We start from the raw sequence: 17,248 nt of genomic DNA on the forward strand, positions 1-17,248 counted from the left end.
TGAAGTGAAAACCATTTCCGGTAACTACCTCTTGAAGCTCATCAAGAGAATGCCAAGAGTGTGCAAAGCAGTCATCAAAGCAAAAGGTGGCTACTTTGAAGAACCTAGAATATAAGACATATTTTCAGTTGGTTCACACTTTTTTGTTAAGTATATAATTCCACATGTGGTAATTCATAGTTTTGATGCCTTCAGTGTGAATGTACAATTTTCATAGTCATGGAAATACAGAAAAATCTTTAAATGAGAAGGTGTGTCCAAACTTTTGGTCTGTACTGTATACCTGTGTCTGTATTTATGTGCTCTGTCTATGCATATATGTCTGTATGTATGTCCTCTGTGCATACACATGTCTGTATGTATGTGATCTGTGTATACATTTCTCAGTATGTATGTGCTCTATATATACACATGTCTATGTATCTGCTCTGTGTATACACTTGTCTATGTATGTGCTCTGTCTATACACGTGTCTGTATGTATGTGCTCTGTGTATACATGTGTCTGTATGTGCTCTGTGTATATACCTGTCTGTATGTATGTGCTCTCTGTATACATGTGTCTGTATACATGTGCTCTTTGTATACATGTGTCTGTATGTATGTGCTCTATATATACACATGTCTGTATGTATCTGCTCTGTGTATACACTTGTCTATGTATGTGCTCTGTCTATACACGTGTCTGTATGTATGTGCTCTGTGTATACATGTGTCTGTATGTGCTCTGTGTATATACCTGTCTGTATGTATGTGCTCTCTGTATACATGTGCTCTTTGTATACATGTGTCTGTATGTATGTGCTCTGTGTATACACGTGTCTGTATACATGTGCTCAGTGTATACTAGAATCTGTATGTATGTGCTGTCTGTATACATGTGCTCTTTGTATACACATGTCTGTATGTATGTGCTGTGCATACATGTGTATGTATGTATGTGCTCTGTGTACACATGTGTCTAAGGATGATAAAGGGACGGGTAAATCAAAATTGGTCTCTGTCTCATCCTGTGCCTCATATGAGTAGCAAAGTTTCCTTCTTCCATAGATTTAAAGTAAACGCAAAAGTGAATTTTTTTAATTGCAGCTTTGGATGTGACTAGACAAAAAAAAACATAATTGTGATTAATACAAGCATGAAGGAAGCCTCCAGTCCTCCCCAGAGTGCGTCCCTCAGTCCCTGAAACCCACCGGATTGACCGTAGGCGCTCTGGGAGAAGCGTTAAGTAAAGCTGCCGATTGGTGGCTCCGCGCCTTGTGCAACGTGTGAATTATGTTTCTCAGTCTGTTCTCAGCCAAAAGAACATTCGCAGTTTTCTTATTTTCTCTGAAGATGTTTATGGTGTTGGGGTTTGTGGAGTTCACGACAAGCTGTGCCGAGCCCATTACCAGCTGAGAAGTAAAATGTGGCGCAGGAGAGGGGGAGGAGGGGGCTGCGGCTGCTGCTGGGTGCGATGAAAGAGCCCTTATGTAAGCTAGTCGTTACATGATGCAGGTCTGACTGTGCAACATTCACTGACATGCAGCAGGATGTCTATAGTCCGGATTAGCAGACATTCTGGATTATCAGACATGCATAGAACCTCCAGGGTGACGGCAAAAATAAAATCACATCTTAATATAGAATCTGTCACCATCAGAGGTATTCGAAATAGGGGCTGACCAACTGATTGATGGTTTTGATTGATAGATTGAAAGAAGTCTACATTGATTGATTTGTTGATGGATTGGACTAATAGTTAATTGGCTGCATGATTGATTGGACAGTTAGACTGCGTTCACACATTGCAGTCACGGTGCGCTTTTTTTGTCGCAATGGAGGAAAAGAAAAAAGATTGATTTGTGTGTTGATTGAATTATTGGAAAATTGGTTGATTAATTGGAGAATTGGTTGATTGGACAATAATTTGATGATGAATTCATTGATTAGATGATTGATTGATCTAACAAGTGTTTACACTAATTGTATCGGTAGCTGGATTGATTGGACAATTAATTGACTGGTTGATCTGTTGCTTCATTAATTGGACAATCGGTTGATTTTACTGTAATGATTGCGTAATTGGGCTGTTGATTGAATGTATAGATGTATACACAGAGCACATACATGCAGACGCATGTATACAAAGAGCACATACATACAGACACATGTATACTCAGACCACATACATATTGACTAGAGATGAGCGAGCCCTAACTGTAAAGTTCAGGGTTCGTACCGGACTGAACTCCGAACACGGACTTCAACCGGAAGTGCATTTTAGTGTTCGGATGGAGAGAGAGAGACTTTTTCAGCCCCCTAGCCCTTACTACGACCATTTTACAGCATCAAGTTTGGGTCCCCATCGACTTCTATGGGGTTTAGGTTCAAGTTTGGGTAGAGTTCTGGTACCCGCACCGAACTTTGGACTAAAGTTCGCTCGAACACACATACAGACACATGTATACACAGATCACATGCATAAATACAAACACATGCATTCACAGAGCACATACATACAGACATAGATGTCATACATACAGACATAAATGTATACACAGAGCATATACATACAGACACATATACAGTTGAAACCAGAAGTTTCCATACACTATATATAAAGAAACATCTGCATGTTTTTCTCAATATCTGACATGAAATCAGAATAAACCTTTCCCGTTTTAGGTCAATTAGGATTACCATAATTACCATAATTTTTAATATTTGCCAAATGCCAGAATAATGAGAGAGAGAATTTTTTAAGGCATTTTTATTACTTACTGCAAAGTCAAAAGTTTCCATACACTAAGATTACTATGACTTTAAACAATTCTGGACGGCCCATATGATGATGTCATGTGTTTGGAAGTTTCTGGTAGTTTTTTTGGCAACATCTGAGTTAATTAGAGACCCACCTGTGGATGTATTTTAATGCACACCTGAAACACACTGCTTCTTTGTGTAGCATCCTGGGAAAGTCTAAAGAAATCAGACAAAATATCAGGAAGAGAATTGTGGACTTGCACAAGTCTGGCTCATCCTTGGGTACAATTTCAAGATACCTGAAGGTGCCTTGTTCATCTGTACAAACTATTATACGCAAGTACAAACAAGATGGGAATGTCCAGCCATCATACCATATCATATCAACCCAAGGACAAAAGCAAAAGACCTTGTGAAGATGATGGCGGAAGCTCGTAAGATTGTGTCAATAATCACAGTGAAACGAGTACTGTATCAACATGGGCTGAAAGGCCACTCTGCCAGGAAGAAGCAATTTCTCCAAAAAGAAACATAAAAAAGCCAGATTAATGTTTGCAAATGCGCACAGGAACAAAGACTTTAATTTTTGGAGACATATCCTGTGGTCTGATGAAACTAAAATTGAACTTTTTGGGCATAATGACCATCATAACATTTGGAGGAAAAAGGGAGAAGCTTGGGAGCCTAAGAACACCATCCCAACTGTGAAACACGGTGGTGGCAGCATCATATTGTGGGGTTGTTTTGCTGCAGGAGGGACTGGTGCACTTCACAAAATAGATGGCATCATGAGAAAAGAAGATTATGTGGCAATACTGAAGCAACATCAGCCAGGAAGTTAAAGCTTGGGCATAAATGGGTCTTCCAAATGGACAATGACCCGAAGCATACTGCCAAAGTGGCTTAAGGATAACAAAGTCCATGTTTTGGAGCGGCCATCACAAAGCCCTGATCTCAATCCTATTGAAAATTTATGGGCAAAACTGAAAAGGTTGCGAGCAAGACGACCTACAAACCTGGATCAGTTACAGCAGTTTTGTCAGGAGCAATCGGCCCAAATTCCAACCAACTATTGTGAGAAGCTGTGGAAGGAGATCCCAAACGTTTCACCCAACTCATTCAGTTTAAGGGCAATGGCACCAAATACTAATGAAATGGATGTAAACTTTTGACTTTGCAGTAAAGCCCCCGTCTCACATAGCGATCTCGCGAGATCGCTGCTGTGTCACGGTTTTGGTGACGCAACAGCGACCTCACCAGCGATGTCGCTATGTGTGACACTTTGCAGCGATCAGGCCCCTGCTGTGAGGTCGCTGATCGCTGCAAAGTGTCCTGGACCATTTTTTGGTCGTTGGCCTCCCGCTGGCCAGCACACATCGCTGTGTGTGACCAGCGGGACCAACGATCAGGCTGGTATCCATGGTAAACATCGGGTTACTAGGGGCACTCGCGCACTTAGTAACCCGCTGTTTACCATGGATACCACTCTGCTACGGTGCTCGGGAGGTTACCGTTCACCTTAGCAGAGTCGTATCCATGATAAACATCGGGTTACTAAGTGCGCGTGTGCCCCTAGTAACCCGATGTTTACCATAGTTACCAGCCTGCTCCTGCTTCAGCAGGCTGGTAACCAGGAGCAGGACATCGTGGAACGATTCTTTCCACGATGTCGCTGCTCCCCTGATCGCTGGTGAGCCTGCCTGTTTGACAGCTCACCAGCGATGTATTAGTGACGCAGCAACGATCCCTGACAGGTCGTATCGTTGTCGGGATCGCTGCTGCATCGCTTAGTGTGACGGGGCCTTAAGTAATAAAAATGCCTTAAAACATTCTCTCTCTCTCATTATTCTGGCATTTGGCAAATATTAAAAATTATGGTAATTATGGTAATTATGGTAATCCTAGTTGACCTAAAACGGGAAAGGTTTATTCTGATTTCATGTCAGATATTGAGAAAAACATTTGTATGTGTCTTTTTATATAGTGTATGTAAACTTCTAGTTTCAACTATATACACAGAGCCCATACATACAGACACATGTATACACAGACACATACATACAGACATGTGAATACACAGAGCACATACAGACAGACATATATGTATAGAGAGAGCACATACAAACAGACACATGTATTCACAGAGCACATACATACAGACATATATGTATACACAGAAGCACCTACATACAGATACATATGTACAGAGAGCACATAGATATTGTTATTTATTTTTAAAGCACCATTGATTCCATGGTGCTGTACATGACAAGGAGTGAACAACACGGTGAACAAACTAACATTGGTTGACTGGTACAGAATTGGGACTCATAGTCTACAGGGATACAGACACCTGTATAAACAGAGCACATGCGTACAGACATATATGTATATATATTTATATATATAAAGTACGTACATGCAGACACTCATATGCACAGAGCACATACATACAGACACGTGTATACACAGAGCATATACATACTTGCATACTTAATGAGCACTTAATTTGCTTTATCTGTAGTATGTAATTGTACATGTGATTGGACTTTTGATTGGAAAATTAATTGTATATATGATTGGACTGTTGTCCAATTGAACTTTTTGTTCATAAATTCATTGGCGGGTTGGTGGTTAAGTGATTGGACTGTTAGTTGACTGTGCAATTAATCAATTGAATAGACTATTTGTTTGTCGGTTGATTGGGCAATTGTCGGATTATTGGACAATTAGTTGAATGATTTGCTTACTCGTCTATTAGGGGATTCATTGAGCGGAACTGTGGTTGATGTAATAGTTGATCGGACTATTGATTGCTTGAGATGGTTATTGATTGATTGGATTGATTTCACAATTTGGTTGACTGATTGAATTATCAATTGATTAGGCTATTGTTTAACTGATTGGACAATTGATGAATTGATTGAGGTATGTGTTAGTAGATTCATTAATTGGACTACTGGTTGATCAATTGGATAATTAATTACTTGGCCTGTTAGTTGACCGATCGGACTACTGATTGTTTCCTTAGACTACTGATCAATTGAGATATTAGCTGATTTTACTGGACTATTGGATGATTGATCATTAGTTTATATATTTATTGTCAGGTTGATAGAAATATTAGGATAAGACCATACAGTCCGGCCCTCGCACAAAGCTGAATAGCAGCCCACCATCAGTGATGGCACCATTATTTAAAGGGGTATTCTCAAGTTGTCTCTTGAGCAGCTCAGAGCTATGCAATCTCCTTAGAGTCTCCTCATTTTCTGGTTTCTGACAGGGCAGTCTCTCCTTGAGCGACATAGAACTGTAGTATTAGTAGCACTATAAAGCTCAGCACAAGTTCTGCTGTAACACATTTAGCTGTCAGTCCTTTCTTCTGAGTCTACACTGATATTATTGAATTTTCACATAGAGATAACAAGGCATTTGAATAAGCAGAAAGCCACTGATAAAGAGATCAGAGAGCCCTGATTAGGAGACCTACTGTGAATGCTATTAGGCTGGCGATTTATAACCTCACCTCTTCAGAAGATGAAAGGGAGTTGAGCAGCTAACAGCTGTATAGAAGTCAATGGACTGGAGAAAGCTGTTTGGAATGTTAAGAGTTAACCCCTCTTTGGAATGTAACTACTGCACTGGGATGTAACTACTCTCCATGGAAACCAGCTGTACACTGTAAAAGATAAAAGCAGTAGAAAAAGGATGTCAATTGCAAACTTGCTTATTTTCATGCTGTCTAATTAACTAACGCAATTGAATAGCTTGATAACCCCTTTAATAATTGATCTACATAGTGTTATTAATTATTGGTTGATTGATCAGTTAATTGCCTCGTTTTCTTACAGGGGTGATACTTTTGCTCCTGGACAAGTTGCGCAAAATGAAATGGGAGCAGATGTGGCGTCTGACGGCAGAACGGGAACTGATGAGCATGTTATCTACCTCCTTGGCTGATCAAGTGAGTGCGCAGCTATGATATCAGTAACATATTCAGAGGTGAAAATATTCATGCCCAGCCTCATCTGCTCAGACCTCGCTGTGAAAACAAGATCCATGTGTCGGCTTTACTTATAATAAGCCAGTAAGGGCGGATGAATATTTAATGTCAACAAAATACAGAACTGCGAACGAGGAGCGGGAACAGTACAAGGAAAGGCCTGTGTGCCCGGCATCATGATGGCAGCATTAAGTCTGGTCAGGATTCACTGCATCAGAGCCGAAAATCATGGCTCTACTGTATGTGTCCAAGAGAGGGAACTAAGAGCTGGAGAAGCGCCCCCATGTTCAACACTATAACTAAAATAATAAAGCACCCATATTCAACAATATAACCACTATAATACTGCTCCCTATGTACGAGAATAGAACTACTATAATACTGCCCCCTATGTTCAAGAATATGACTGCTATAATACTACTCCTATGAACTAGCATATAACTACTATAATACTGCCCCTATGTATAAGAATATAACTACTATAATACTGCCCCCTATGTACAAGAATATAACTACTATAATACTGCCCCCTATGTACAAGAATATAACTACTATAATACTGCCCCTATGTACAAGAATATAACTACTATAATACTGCCCCCTATGTACAAGAATATAACTACTATAATACTGCCCCCTATGTACAAGAATATAACTACTATAATACTGCCCCCTATGTACAAGAATATACTATAATACTGCCCCTATGTACAAGAATATAACTACTATAATACTGCCCCCTATGTACAAGAATATAACTACTATAATACTGCCCCCTATGTACAAGAATATAACTACTATAATACTGCTCCTATGTACATGAATATAACTACTATAATACTGCCCCCTATGTACAAGAATATAACTACTATAATACTGCCCCCTATGTGCAAGAATATAACTACTATAATACTGCTCCCTATGTACAAGAATATACTATAATACTGCCCCTATGTACAAGAATATAACTACTATAATACTGCCCCCTATGTACAAGAATATAACTACTATAATACTGCCCCCTATGTGCAAGAATATAACTACTATAATACTGCCACTGTGTACAAGAATATAACTACTATAATACTGCCTCCTATGTACAAGAATATAACTACTATAATACTGCCCCCTATGTGCAAGAATATAACTATTATAATACTGCCCCCTATGTACAAGGATATAACTACTATAATACTGCCCCCTATGTACAAGGATATAACTACTATAATACTACTCCTATGTACAAGAATATAACTACTATAATACTGCCCCCTATGTACAAGGATATAACTACTATAATACTGCCCCCTATGTGCAAGAATATAACTACTATAATACTGCTCCTATGTACAAGAATATAACTACTACGGTATAATACTGCCCCCTATGTACAAGAATATAACTACTATAATACTGCCCCCTATGTACAAGAATATAACTACTATAATACTGCCCCCTATGTACAAGAATATAACTACTATAATACTGCCTCCTATGTACAAATATATAACTACTATAATACTGCCCCCTATGTGCAAGAATATAACTACTATAATACTGCCACTGTGTACAAATATATAACTACTATAATACTGCCCCCTATGTGCAAGAATATAACTACTATAATACTGCCCCCTATGTACAAGGATATAACTACTATAATACTGCCCCCTATGTAAAAGAATATAACTACTATAATACTGCTCCTATGTACAAGAATATAACTACTATAATACTGCCTCCTATGTACAAGAATATAACTACTATAATACTCCCCCTATGTACAAGAATATAACTACTATAATACTGCCCCCTATGTGCAAGAATATAACTACTATAATACTGCCCTCTGTACAAGAATATAACTACTATAATACTGCTCCTATGTACAAGAATATAACTACTATAATACTGCCCCCTATGTACAAGAATATAACTACTATAATACTGCCCCCTATGTACAAGAATATAACTACTATAATACTGCTCCCTATGTACAAGAATATAACTACTATAATACTGCCCCCTATGTACAAGAATAGAACTACTATAATACTGCCCCCCTATGTACATGAATATAACTACTATAATACTGCCCCCTATGTGCAAGAATATAACTACTATAATACTGCTCCTATGTACAAGAATATAACTACTATAATACTGCTCCTATGTACAAGAATATAACTACTATAATACTGCCCCCTATGTACAAGAATATAACTACTATAATACTGCCCCCTATGTACAAGAATATAACTACTATAATACTGCCCCCTATGTACAAGAATAGAACTACTATAATACTGCCCCCTATGTACAAGAATAGAACTACTATAATACTGCTCCTATGTACAAGAATATAACTAGTATAATACTGCCCCCTATGTACAAGAATATAACTACTATAATACTGCCCCCTATGTACAAGAATATAACTACTATAATACTGCTCCCTATGTACAAGAATATAACTACTATAATACTGCCCCCTATGTACAAGAATAGAACTACTATAATACTGCCCCCTATGTACATGAATATAACTACTATAATACTGCCCCCTATGTACAAGAATATAACTACTATAATACTGCTCCTATGTACAAGAATATAACTACTATAATACTGCCCCCCTATGTACAAGAATATAACTACTATAATACTGCCCCCTATGTACAAGAATATAACTACTATAATACTGCCCCCCTATGTACATGAATATAACTACTATAATACTGCCCCCCTATGTACAAGAATATAACTACTATAATACTGACCCCTATGTACAAGAATATAACTACTATAATACTGCCCCCCTATGTACATGAATATAACTACTATAATACTGCTCCTATGTACAAGAATATAACTACTATAATACTGCCCCTATGTACATGAATATAACTACTATAATACTGCCCCCTATGTACAAGAATATAACTACTATAATACTGCCCCCCTATGTACAAGAATATAACTACTATAATACTGACCCCTATGTAGAAGAATATAACTACTATAATACTGACCCCTATGTAGAAGAATATATATATATATTGTACAGTGAGTGCTTTCTCTCTGTCTTTCTCTAGGACATCTTTAATGCTGTCATCAAGCAGAACCCGTTCTTGGTCCATCAGCTTCCCTGTTTCTGGAACGTGCAGCTATCAGATCACACCCGCTCTGAGCAATGCTACCGAGACGTCTCTGATCTGAAGGTGAGGTGATTGTGAAAGCGAAGAAGTCTTATATATTTCATGTGTATACTGCAGAAAGGAAACAACTGCCAGGTGAGACAATATAAACCAACACCATCCACACGATGAGATAGATAATAGATAATATACAGTGGGTACAGAAAGTATTCAGACCCCTTTACATTTTTCACTCTTTGTTTCATTGCAGCCATTTGGTAAATTCTATAAAGTTCTTTTTTTTTCTCATTATCGTCCACTCTGCACCCCATCTTAACTGAAAAAAAACAGAAATGTAGAAATTTTTGCAAATTTATTAAAAAAGAAAAACTGAAATATCACATGGTCATAAGTATTCAGACCCTTTGCTCAGTATTGAGTAGAAGCCCCATTTTGAGCTAGTACAGCCATGAGTCTTCTTGGGAATGATGCAACAAGTTTTTCACCCCTGGATTTGGGGATCCTCTGCCATTCTTCCTTGCAGATCCTCTCCAGTTCCATCAGGTTGATGGTGAACGTTGGTGGACAGCCATTTTCAGGCCTCTCCAGAGATGCTCAATTGGGTTTAGGTCAGGGCTCTGAATGGTCACAGAGTTGTTCTGAAGCCACTCCTTTGTTATTTTAGCTGTGTGCTTAGGGTCATTGTCTTGTTGGAAGGTGAACCTTCGGCCAAGTCTGAGGTCCAGAGCACTCTGGAAGAGGTTTTCATCCAGGATATCTCTGTACTTGGCCGCATTCATGTTTCCTTCAATTGCAACCAGTCGTCCTGTCCCTGCAGCTGAAAAACACCCCCATAGCACGATGCTGCCACCACCATGTTTCACTGTTGGGATTGTATTGGGCAGGTGATGAGCAGTGCCTGGTTTTCTCCACACATACCGCTTAGAATTATCACCAAAAAGTTCTATCTTCGTCTCATCAGACCAGAGAATCTTATTTCTCATAGTCTGGGAGTCCTCCATGTGTTTTTGAGCAAACTCTATGCCGTCTTTCATATGTCTTGCACAGAGGAGAGGCTTCTGTTGGGCCACTCTGCCATAAAGGCCCGACTGGTGGAGGGCTGCAGTGATAGTTGACTTTGTGGAACTTTCTCCCATCTCCCTACTGCATCTCTGGAGCTCAGCCACAGTGATCTTGGGGTTCTTCTTTACCTCTCTCACTAAGGCTCTTCTCCCACGATTGCTCAGTTTGGCTGGATGGCCAGGTCTAGGAAGACTTCTGGTGGTCCCAAACTTCTTCCATTTAAGGATTATGGAGGCCACTGTGCTCTTAGGAACCTTGAGTAATGCAGAAATTCTTTTGTAACCTTGACCAGATCTGTGCCTTGCTACAGTTCGGTCTCTGAGCTCCTTGGGCAGTTCCTTTGAGCTCATGAATCTCGTTTGGTCTGACATGCACTGTGAGCTGTGAGGTCTTATATAGACAGGTGTGCGCCTTTCCAAATCAAGTCCTATCAGTTTAATTAAACACAGCTGGACTCCAATGAAGGCGTAGAACCATCTCAAGGAGGATCACAAGGAAATGGACAGCATGTGACTTACATATGAGTGTCTGAGCAAAGGGTCTGAATACTTATGACCATGTGATATTTCAGTTTTTCTTTTCTAATAAATTGGCAAAAATTTCTACATTTCTGTTTTTTTCAGACAAGATGGGGGCAGAGTGCACTTTAATGAGGAAAAAATGAACTTTTTAGAATTTACCAAATGGCTGCAATGAAACAAAGAGTGAAAAATGTAAAGGGGTCTGAATACTTTCCGCACCCACTGTAGATGACAGTTCTGTAGTCCTTGGAATTTCCCATCGATCTCGGAGGATATAATTAATCGCTCTTGTATGTTAGACGTCTCGTGTTGCGTCCTCGGATGTCGTTCCCGCTTGTTTTTTCCACATATTGCTGGAGAATAATGAATTACCGCGGAGCCGGTGCCAATTACAAGCGTCTTTATTGGTGTTCGGTGAGAGGACGCCGGCGCCCGTCCGTGTTACACCTCTCCCCATTACCGCGCAGACTTATTACACCTGGAGAAACTTCCACCGGCTCATTCGACATCTCATCTAATAAGAGAGAATATTATGTAATTAATAAGCGACATAATAAAGCATCCGCCGAAATTAATGAAGGGAAGAACAAGCTGCTCCTCATTCCTCCTAGAGAGGACAGAGAGATGGATTCTCCTCCTGATTCACATCAAGGACGGAACAAGGTTTATGTCTAGAAGATCCGACAGATTCTGAGGCAGAAATGTTTATACAATCCCATCTACTACTTTCTGTGTTCTATATCATCAGTTTTTACTTTGAGTGGTTAAGGGGTTAATGACAACATTCCTAGTATAATCCCTGGTGGTATAGGAGGAGTATCCCTGGTGCTATAGGGGGACTATCCCTGGTGGTATAGGGGGAATATTCCTGGTGGTATAGGGGGAGTATCCCTGGTGCTATAGGGAGAATATCCCTGGTGCTATAGGGGGAATATCCCTGGTGGTATAGGGGGAATATCCCTGGTGGTATAGGGGGAATATCCCTGGTGGTATAGGGGGAGTATCCCTGGTGGTATAGGGGGAGTATCCCTGGTGCTATAGGGGGAATATCCCTGGTGGTATAGGGGGAGTATCCCTGGTTGTATAGGGGGAATATCCCTGGTGGTATAGGGGGAGTATCCCTGGTGGTATAGGGGGAGTATCCCTGGTGATATAGGGCGAGTATCCCTGGTGGTATAGGGGGAATATCCCTGGTGGTATAGGGGGAATATCCCTGGTGGTATAGGGGGAGTATCCCTGGTGGTATAGGGGGAATATCCCTGGTGGTATAGGGGGAGTATCCCTGGTGGTATAGGGGCAGTATCCCTGGTGGTATAGGGGGAATATCCCTGGTGGTATAGGGGGAGTATCCCTGGTGGTATAGGGGGAGTATCCCTGGTGGTATAGGGGCAGTATTCCTGGTGGTATAGGGGGAATATCCCTGGTGGTATAGGGGGAGTATATCTGGTGGTATAGGGGAAATATCCCTGGTGGTATAGGGGGAGTATCCCTGGTGGTATAGGGGCAGTATCCCTGGTGGTATAGGGGGAGTATCCCTGGTGGTATAGGGGCAGTATCCTTGGTGGTATAGGGGGAATATCCCTGGTGGTATAGGGGCAGTATCCTTGGTGGTATAGGGGGAATATCCCTGGTGGTATAGGGGGAGTATCCCTTGTGGTATAGGGGGAATATCCCTGGTGGTATAGGGGGAATATCCCTGGTGGTATAGGGGGAATATCCCTGATGGTATAGGGGGAGTATCCCTGGTGGTATAGGTTGAATATCCCTGGTGGTATAGGGGGAGTATCCCTGGTGGTATAGGGGGAATATCCCTGGTGGTATAGGGGGAGTATCCCTGGTGGTATAGGGGGAATATCCCTGGTGGTATAGGAGGAGTATCCCTGGTGGTATAGATGGAATATCCCTGGTGGTATAGGGGGAGTATCCCTGGTGGTATAGGGTGAATATCCCTGGTGGTATAGGGGGAGTATCCCTGGTGGTATAGGGGGAATATCCCTGGTGGTATAGGGGGAGTATCCCTGGTGGTATAGGGTGAATATCCCTGGTGGTATAGGGGGAGTATCCCTGGTGGTATAGGGTGAATATCCCTGGTGGTATAGGGGGGATATCCCTGGTGGTATAGGGGGAGTATCCCTGGTGGTATAGGGTGAATATCCCTGGTGGTATAGGGAGAGTATCCCTGGTGGTATAGGGGGAATATCCCTGGTGGTATAGGGGGAATATCTCTTGTGGTATAGGTGGAGTATCCCTGGTGGTATAGGGGGAGTATCCCTGGTGGTATAGGAGGAATATCCCTGGTGGTATATGGGGAATATCCCTGGTGGTATAGGAGGAATATCCCTGGTGGTATAGGGGGAATATCCCTGGTTGTATAGGGGGAATATCCCTGGTGGTATAGGGGGAGTATCCCTGGTGGTATAGGGGGAATATCCCTGGTGGTATAGGGGGAATATCCCTGGTGGTATAGGGGGAATATCTCTTGTGGTATAGGGGGAATATCCCTGGTGGTATATGGGGAATATCCCTGGTGGTATAGGAGGAATATCCCTGGTGGTATAGGGGGAATATCCCTGGTGGTATAGGGGGAATATCCCTGGTGGTATAGGGGGAGTATCCCTGGTGGTATAGGGGGAATATCCCTGGTGGTATAGGGGGAATATCCCTGGTGGTATAGGGGGGATATCCCTGGTGGTATAGGGGGAGTATCCCTGGTGGTATAGGGTGAATATCCCTGGTGGTATAGGGTGAATATCCCTGGTGGTATAGGGAGAGTATCCCTGGTGGTATAGGGGGAATATCCCTGGTGGTATAGGGGGAATATCTCTTGTGGTATAGGTGGAGTATCCCTGGTGGTATAGGGGGAGTATCCCTGGTGGTATAGGAGGAATATCCCTGGTGGTATAGGGGGAATATCCCTGGTGGTATAGGGGGAATATCCCTGGTGGTATAAGGGGAGTATCCCTGGTGGTATAGGGGGAATATCCCTGGTGGTATAGGGGGAATATCCCTGGTGGTATAGGGGGAATATCTCTTGTGGTATAGGGGGAATATCCCTGGTGGTATATGGGGAATATCCCTGGTGGTATAGGAGGAATATCCCTGGTGGTATAGGGGGAGTATCCCTGGTGGTATAGGGGGAGTATCCCTGGTGGTATAGGGGGAATATCCCTGGTGGTATAGGGGGAGTATCCCTGGTGGTATAGGGGGAGTATCCCTGGTGGTATAGGGGGAATATCCCTGGTGGTATAGGGGGAATATCCCTGGTGGTATAGGGTGGTATATCCTGTTGATTTAGGACCAATATTCCTGATGTTCCTCCAGGACTGGGAATCTCGGACCTGCCGCTGCCATTTCTTCATCGGTGTTACGTCGCGTCGTTCTTGTCGGCCTCGTGCGGAGTCTTTGTGCTTTGCCTTTTCACCATCATACTCCAGTCACATCCAAAGCTGCATGCAAAATTCTGCAGCACTGGTCATAGCAGCACAAGCACCTGCTCATTTGGCTACGTAATGTTCTATACTCTAGTTACACCCAGAGCTGCAACCTGAATTGTGCATTATGGGAGCTTTGGTGACAATCAGAGGTTGTTGGAAGTGCAGATACCTGGTAATGGGATGCAGCTCTGGCTGTGACTGGAGCGCAACCTCTCACCTGCAGACACATAACACAAAACAAATCAGAAGAAGTCGGGCACCGCCAGCTGCGCGCACAGACGTTACCTGCAGAGCATTCCTCCAGGGCGACAGTCTGCGGAGCAGGTGTCTACAAAGTCATCGCAGGATCTGTCACGTCTGCGCCTTCAAAGATGTCACAACCGGCTGCAGCTTTATTAACAGCGGGTGTCTATGGAGCCTGTGCACACAGGGAAGGTATCCTGACACCTAGGCGAGGCGCGGCGCAGCCTCCTGCTGGGCTGGTAATTTCTAGCATTTTTAGCCTCATAGTTGTAAAAAGTACCGCATAGTTGTATAAAGCTCACATAATGACACAATACAGTGTCAAGATAATACACATCCCATATAGTACAACCATTTAGTGCAAGATAATAGAACTGTATATAGCCCAATAATACACATAATGCCACCATACAGTGTCAAGATATTACCACTATATACAATCCATATTATACAGCCATATATAGCCCCAAAATACCGCCATATACAACTCACATAATGCCACCATACAGTGCCAAGATATTACCACTATATGCAATCCATATATTACAGTCATATAGTGCAAGATCATACAACCGTATATAGCCCAAAAATACCGCCATATACAACCCACATAGTTCCACCATACAGTGTCAAGATATTACCGTCATATTCAACCCTCATATTAGCCTTATAGTATCAAGATAATATAACCATATATAGAACCCCAAAATACCGCCATATATTGGTACTATAATACTCTCCTATACATGCATGTAGTGCCAAGATAATACAACTTTAAATAGCCCCTAAAATACCGCCATATATAACCCACATAATTCCACCATACACTGTCAAGATATTATCATTATATACAACCCACATATTACAGCCATGTAGTGGAAAGATAATACAACCGTATATAACCTCAAAAATACCACCATATACAACCCACCATACTGTGTCAAGATATTACCGTCACATTCAGGCCACATATTAGTCATATAGTATTGAGATAATATAATCATATATAGCCCCCAAAATACTGCCATATATTGATATTATAATACTGTCATATGCATCCATATAGTACCAAGATAATACTGCCATATATAGCTCAAAATATACTGCCATATACAACCCACCATACACTGTCAAGATAATACCATCACATTCAGGCAACATATTAGCCATGTAGTATCAAGATAATGTAACCATATATAATACCGCCATATATTGGTACTATAATACTCTCATATACATCCATATACTACCAAGATAATACAACATTAAATAGCCCCCACAATACTGCCATGTATGGGTAATATACTCTCATATACAGCTGTATAGCGCCAAGATTGTAGCACAAAAAATACTGCCATATACAACCCACGTAATTCTACCATACAGTATATAGATATTACTATTATATGCAACCCACGTGTTACAGCCATATAGTGACAAGATAATACAACCGTATAATCCTAAAAATACCGCTATATACAACCACATAATTCCACCATATAGTGTCAAGATAATACTGTCACATTCAGCCCACATATTATCAATATAGTATCAAGATAATATAGCCTCCAAAATACCGCCATATATTAGTACTATGATACTCCCATATACATCCATATAGTACCAAGCTTATACAACTTTACATAACCCCAAAATACCGCCATATTATGTTAATATGATACTCTCATACAGCTGTATAATGCCCAGATAATACCACCATATACAACCCAGGTAATTCCATGATATAGTGTCAAAACCATACTGTCATATACAGCCGATACACCGTGTGCAGAATAGTGAGCGCAGCTCTGGAGTATATATTGTGTGCAGAATTATTAGGCAAATGCGTATTAATGACATCAACCCCCTATATAAGGTGTGCTTAATTATTAGGCAACTTCCTTTCCTTTGGCAAAATGGGTCAGAAGAGAGATTTGACGGTTTCTGAAAAGTCCAAAATTGTGAGATGTCTTGCGGAGGGAGGCAGCAGTCTTGAAATTTCCAAACTTTTGAAGCGTGATCACTGAGCAATCAAGCGTTTCATGGCAAATAGCCAACAGGGTCGCAAGAAGCATGATGGCCA

At 41.3% G+C, this 17,248-nt stretch overlaps 1 protein-coding gene across 1 annotated transcript in view; it reads left to right on the plus strand.

Moving 5' to 3' along the window:
* LARGE1 (LARGE xylosyl- and glucuronyltransferase 1) overlaps positions 1-17,248 on the plus strand; it is a 521,095-nt gene that overhangs the window by 448,677 nt on the left and 55,170 nt on the right. Inside the window, exons 8-9 of the mRNA XM_073650219.1 lie at positions 6,596-6,708; positions 9,843-9,968. Coding sequence (XP_073506320.1) covers positions 6,596-6,708; positions 9,843-9,968 — 239 coding nt within the window. The remainder of the gene's footprint in view (positions 1-6,595; positions 6,709-9,842; positions 9,969-17,248) is intronic.

The sequence above is a fragment of the Phyllobates terribilis genome, unplaced genomic scaffold (genome assembly GCF_046119375.1).
Source record: "Phyllobates terribilis strain yellow unplaced genomic scaffold, ASM4611937v1 Scaffold_10__3_contigs__length_209671492, whole genome shotgun sequence".
Lineage (NCBI taxonomy): Eukaryota > Metazoa > Chordata > Amphibia > Anura > Dendrobatidae > Phyllobates > Phyllobates terribilis.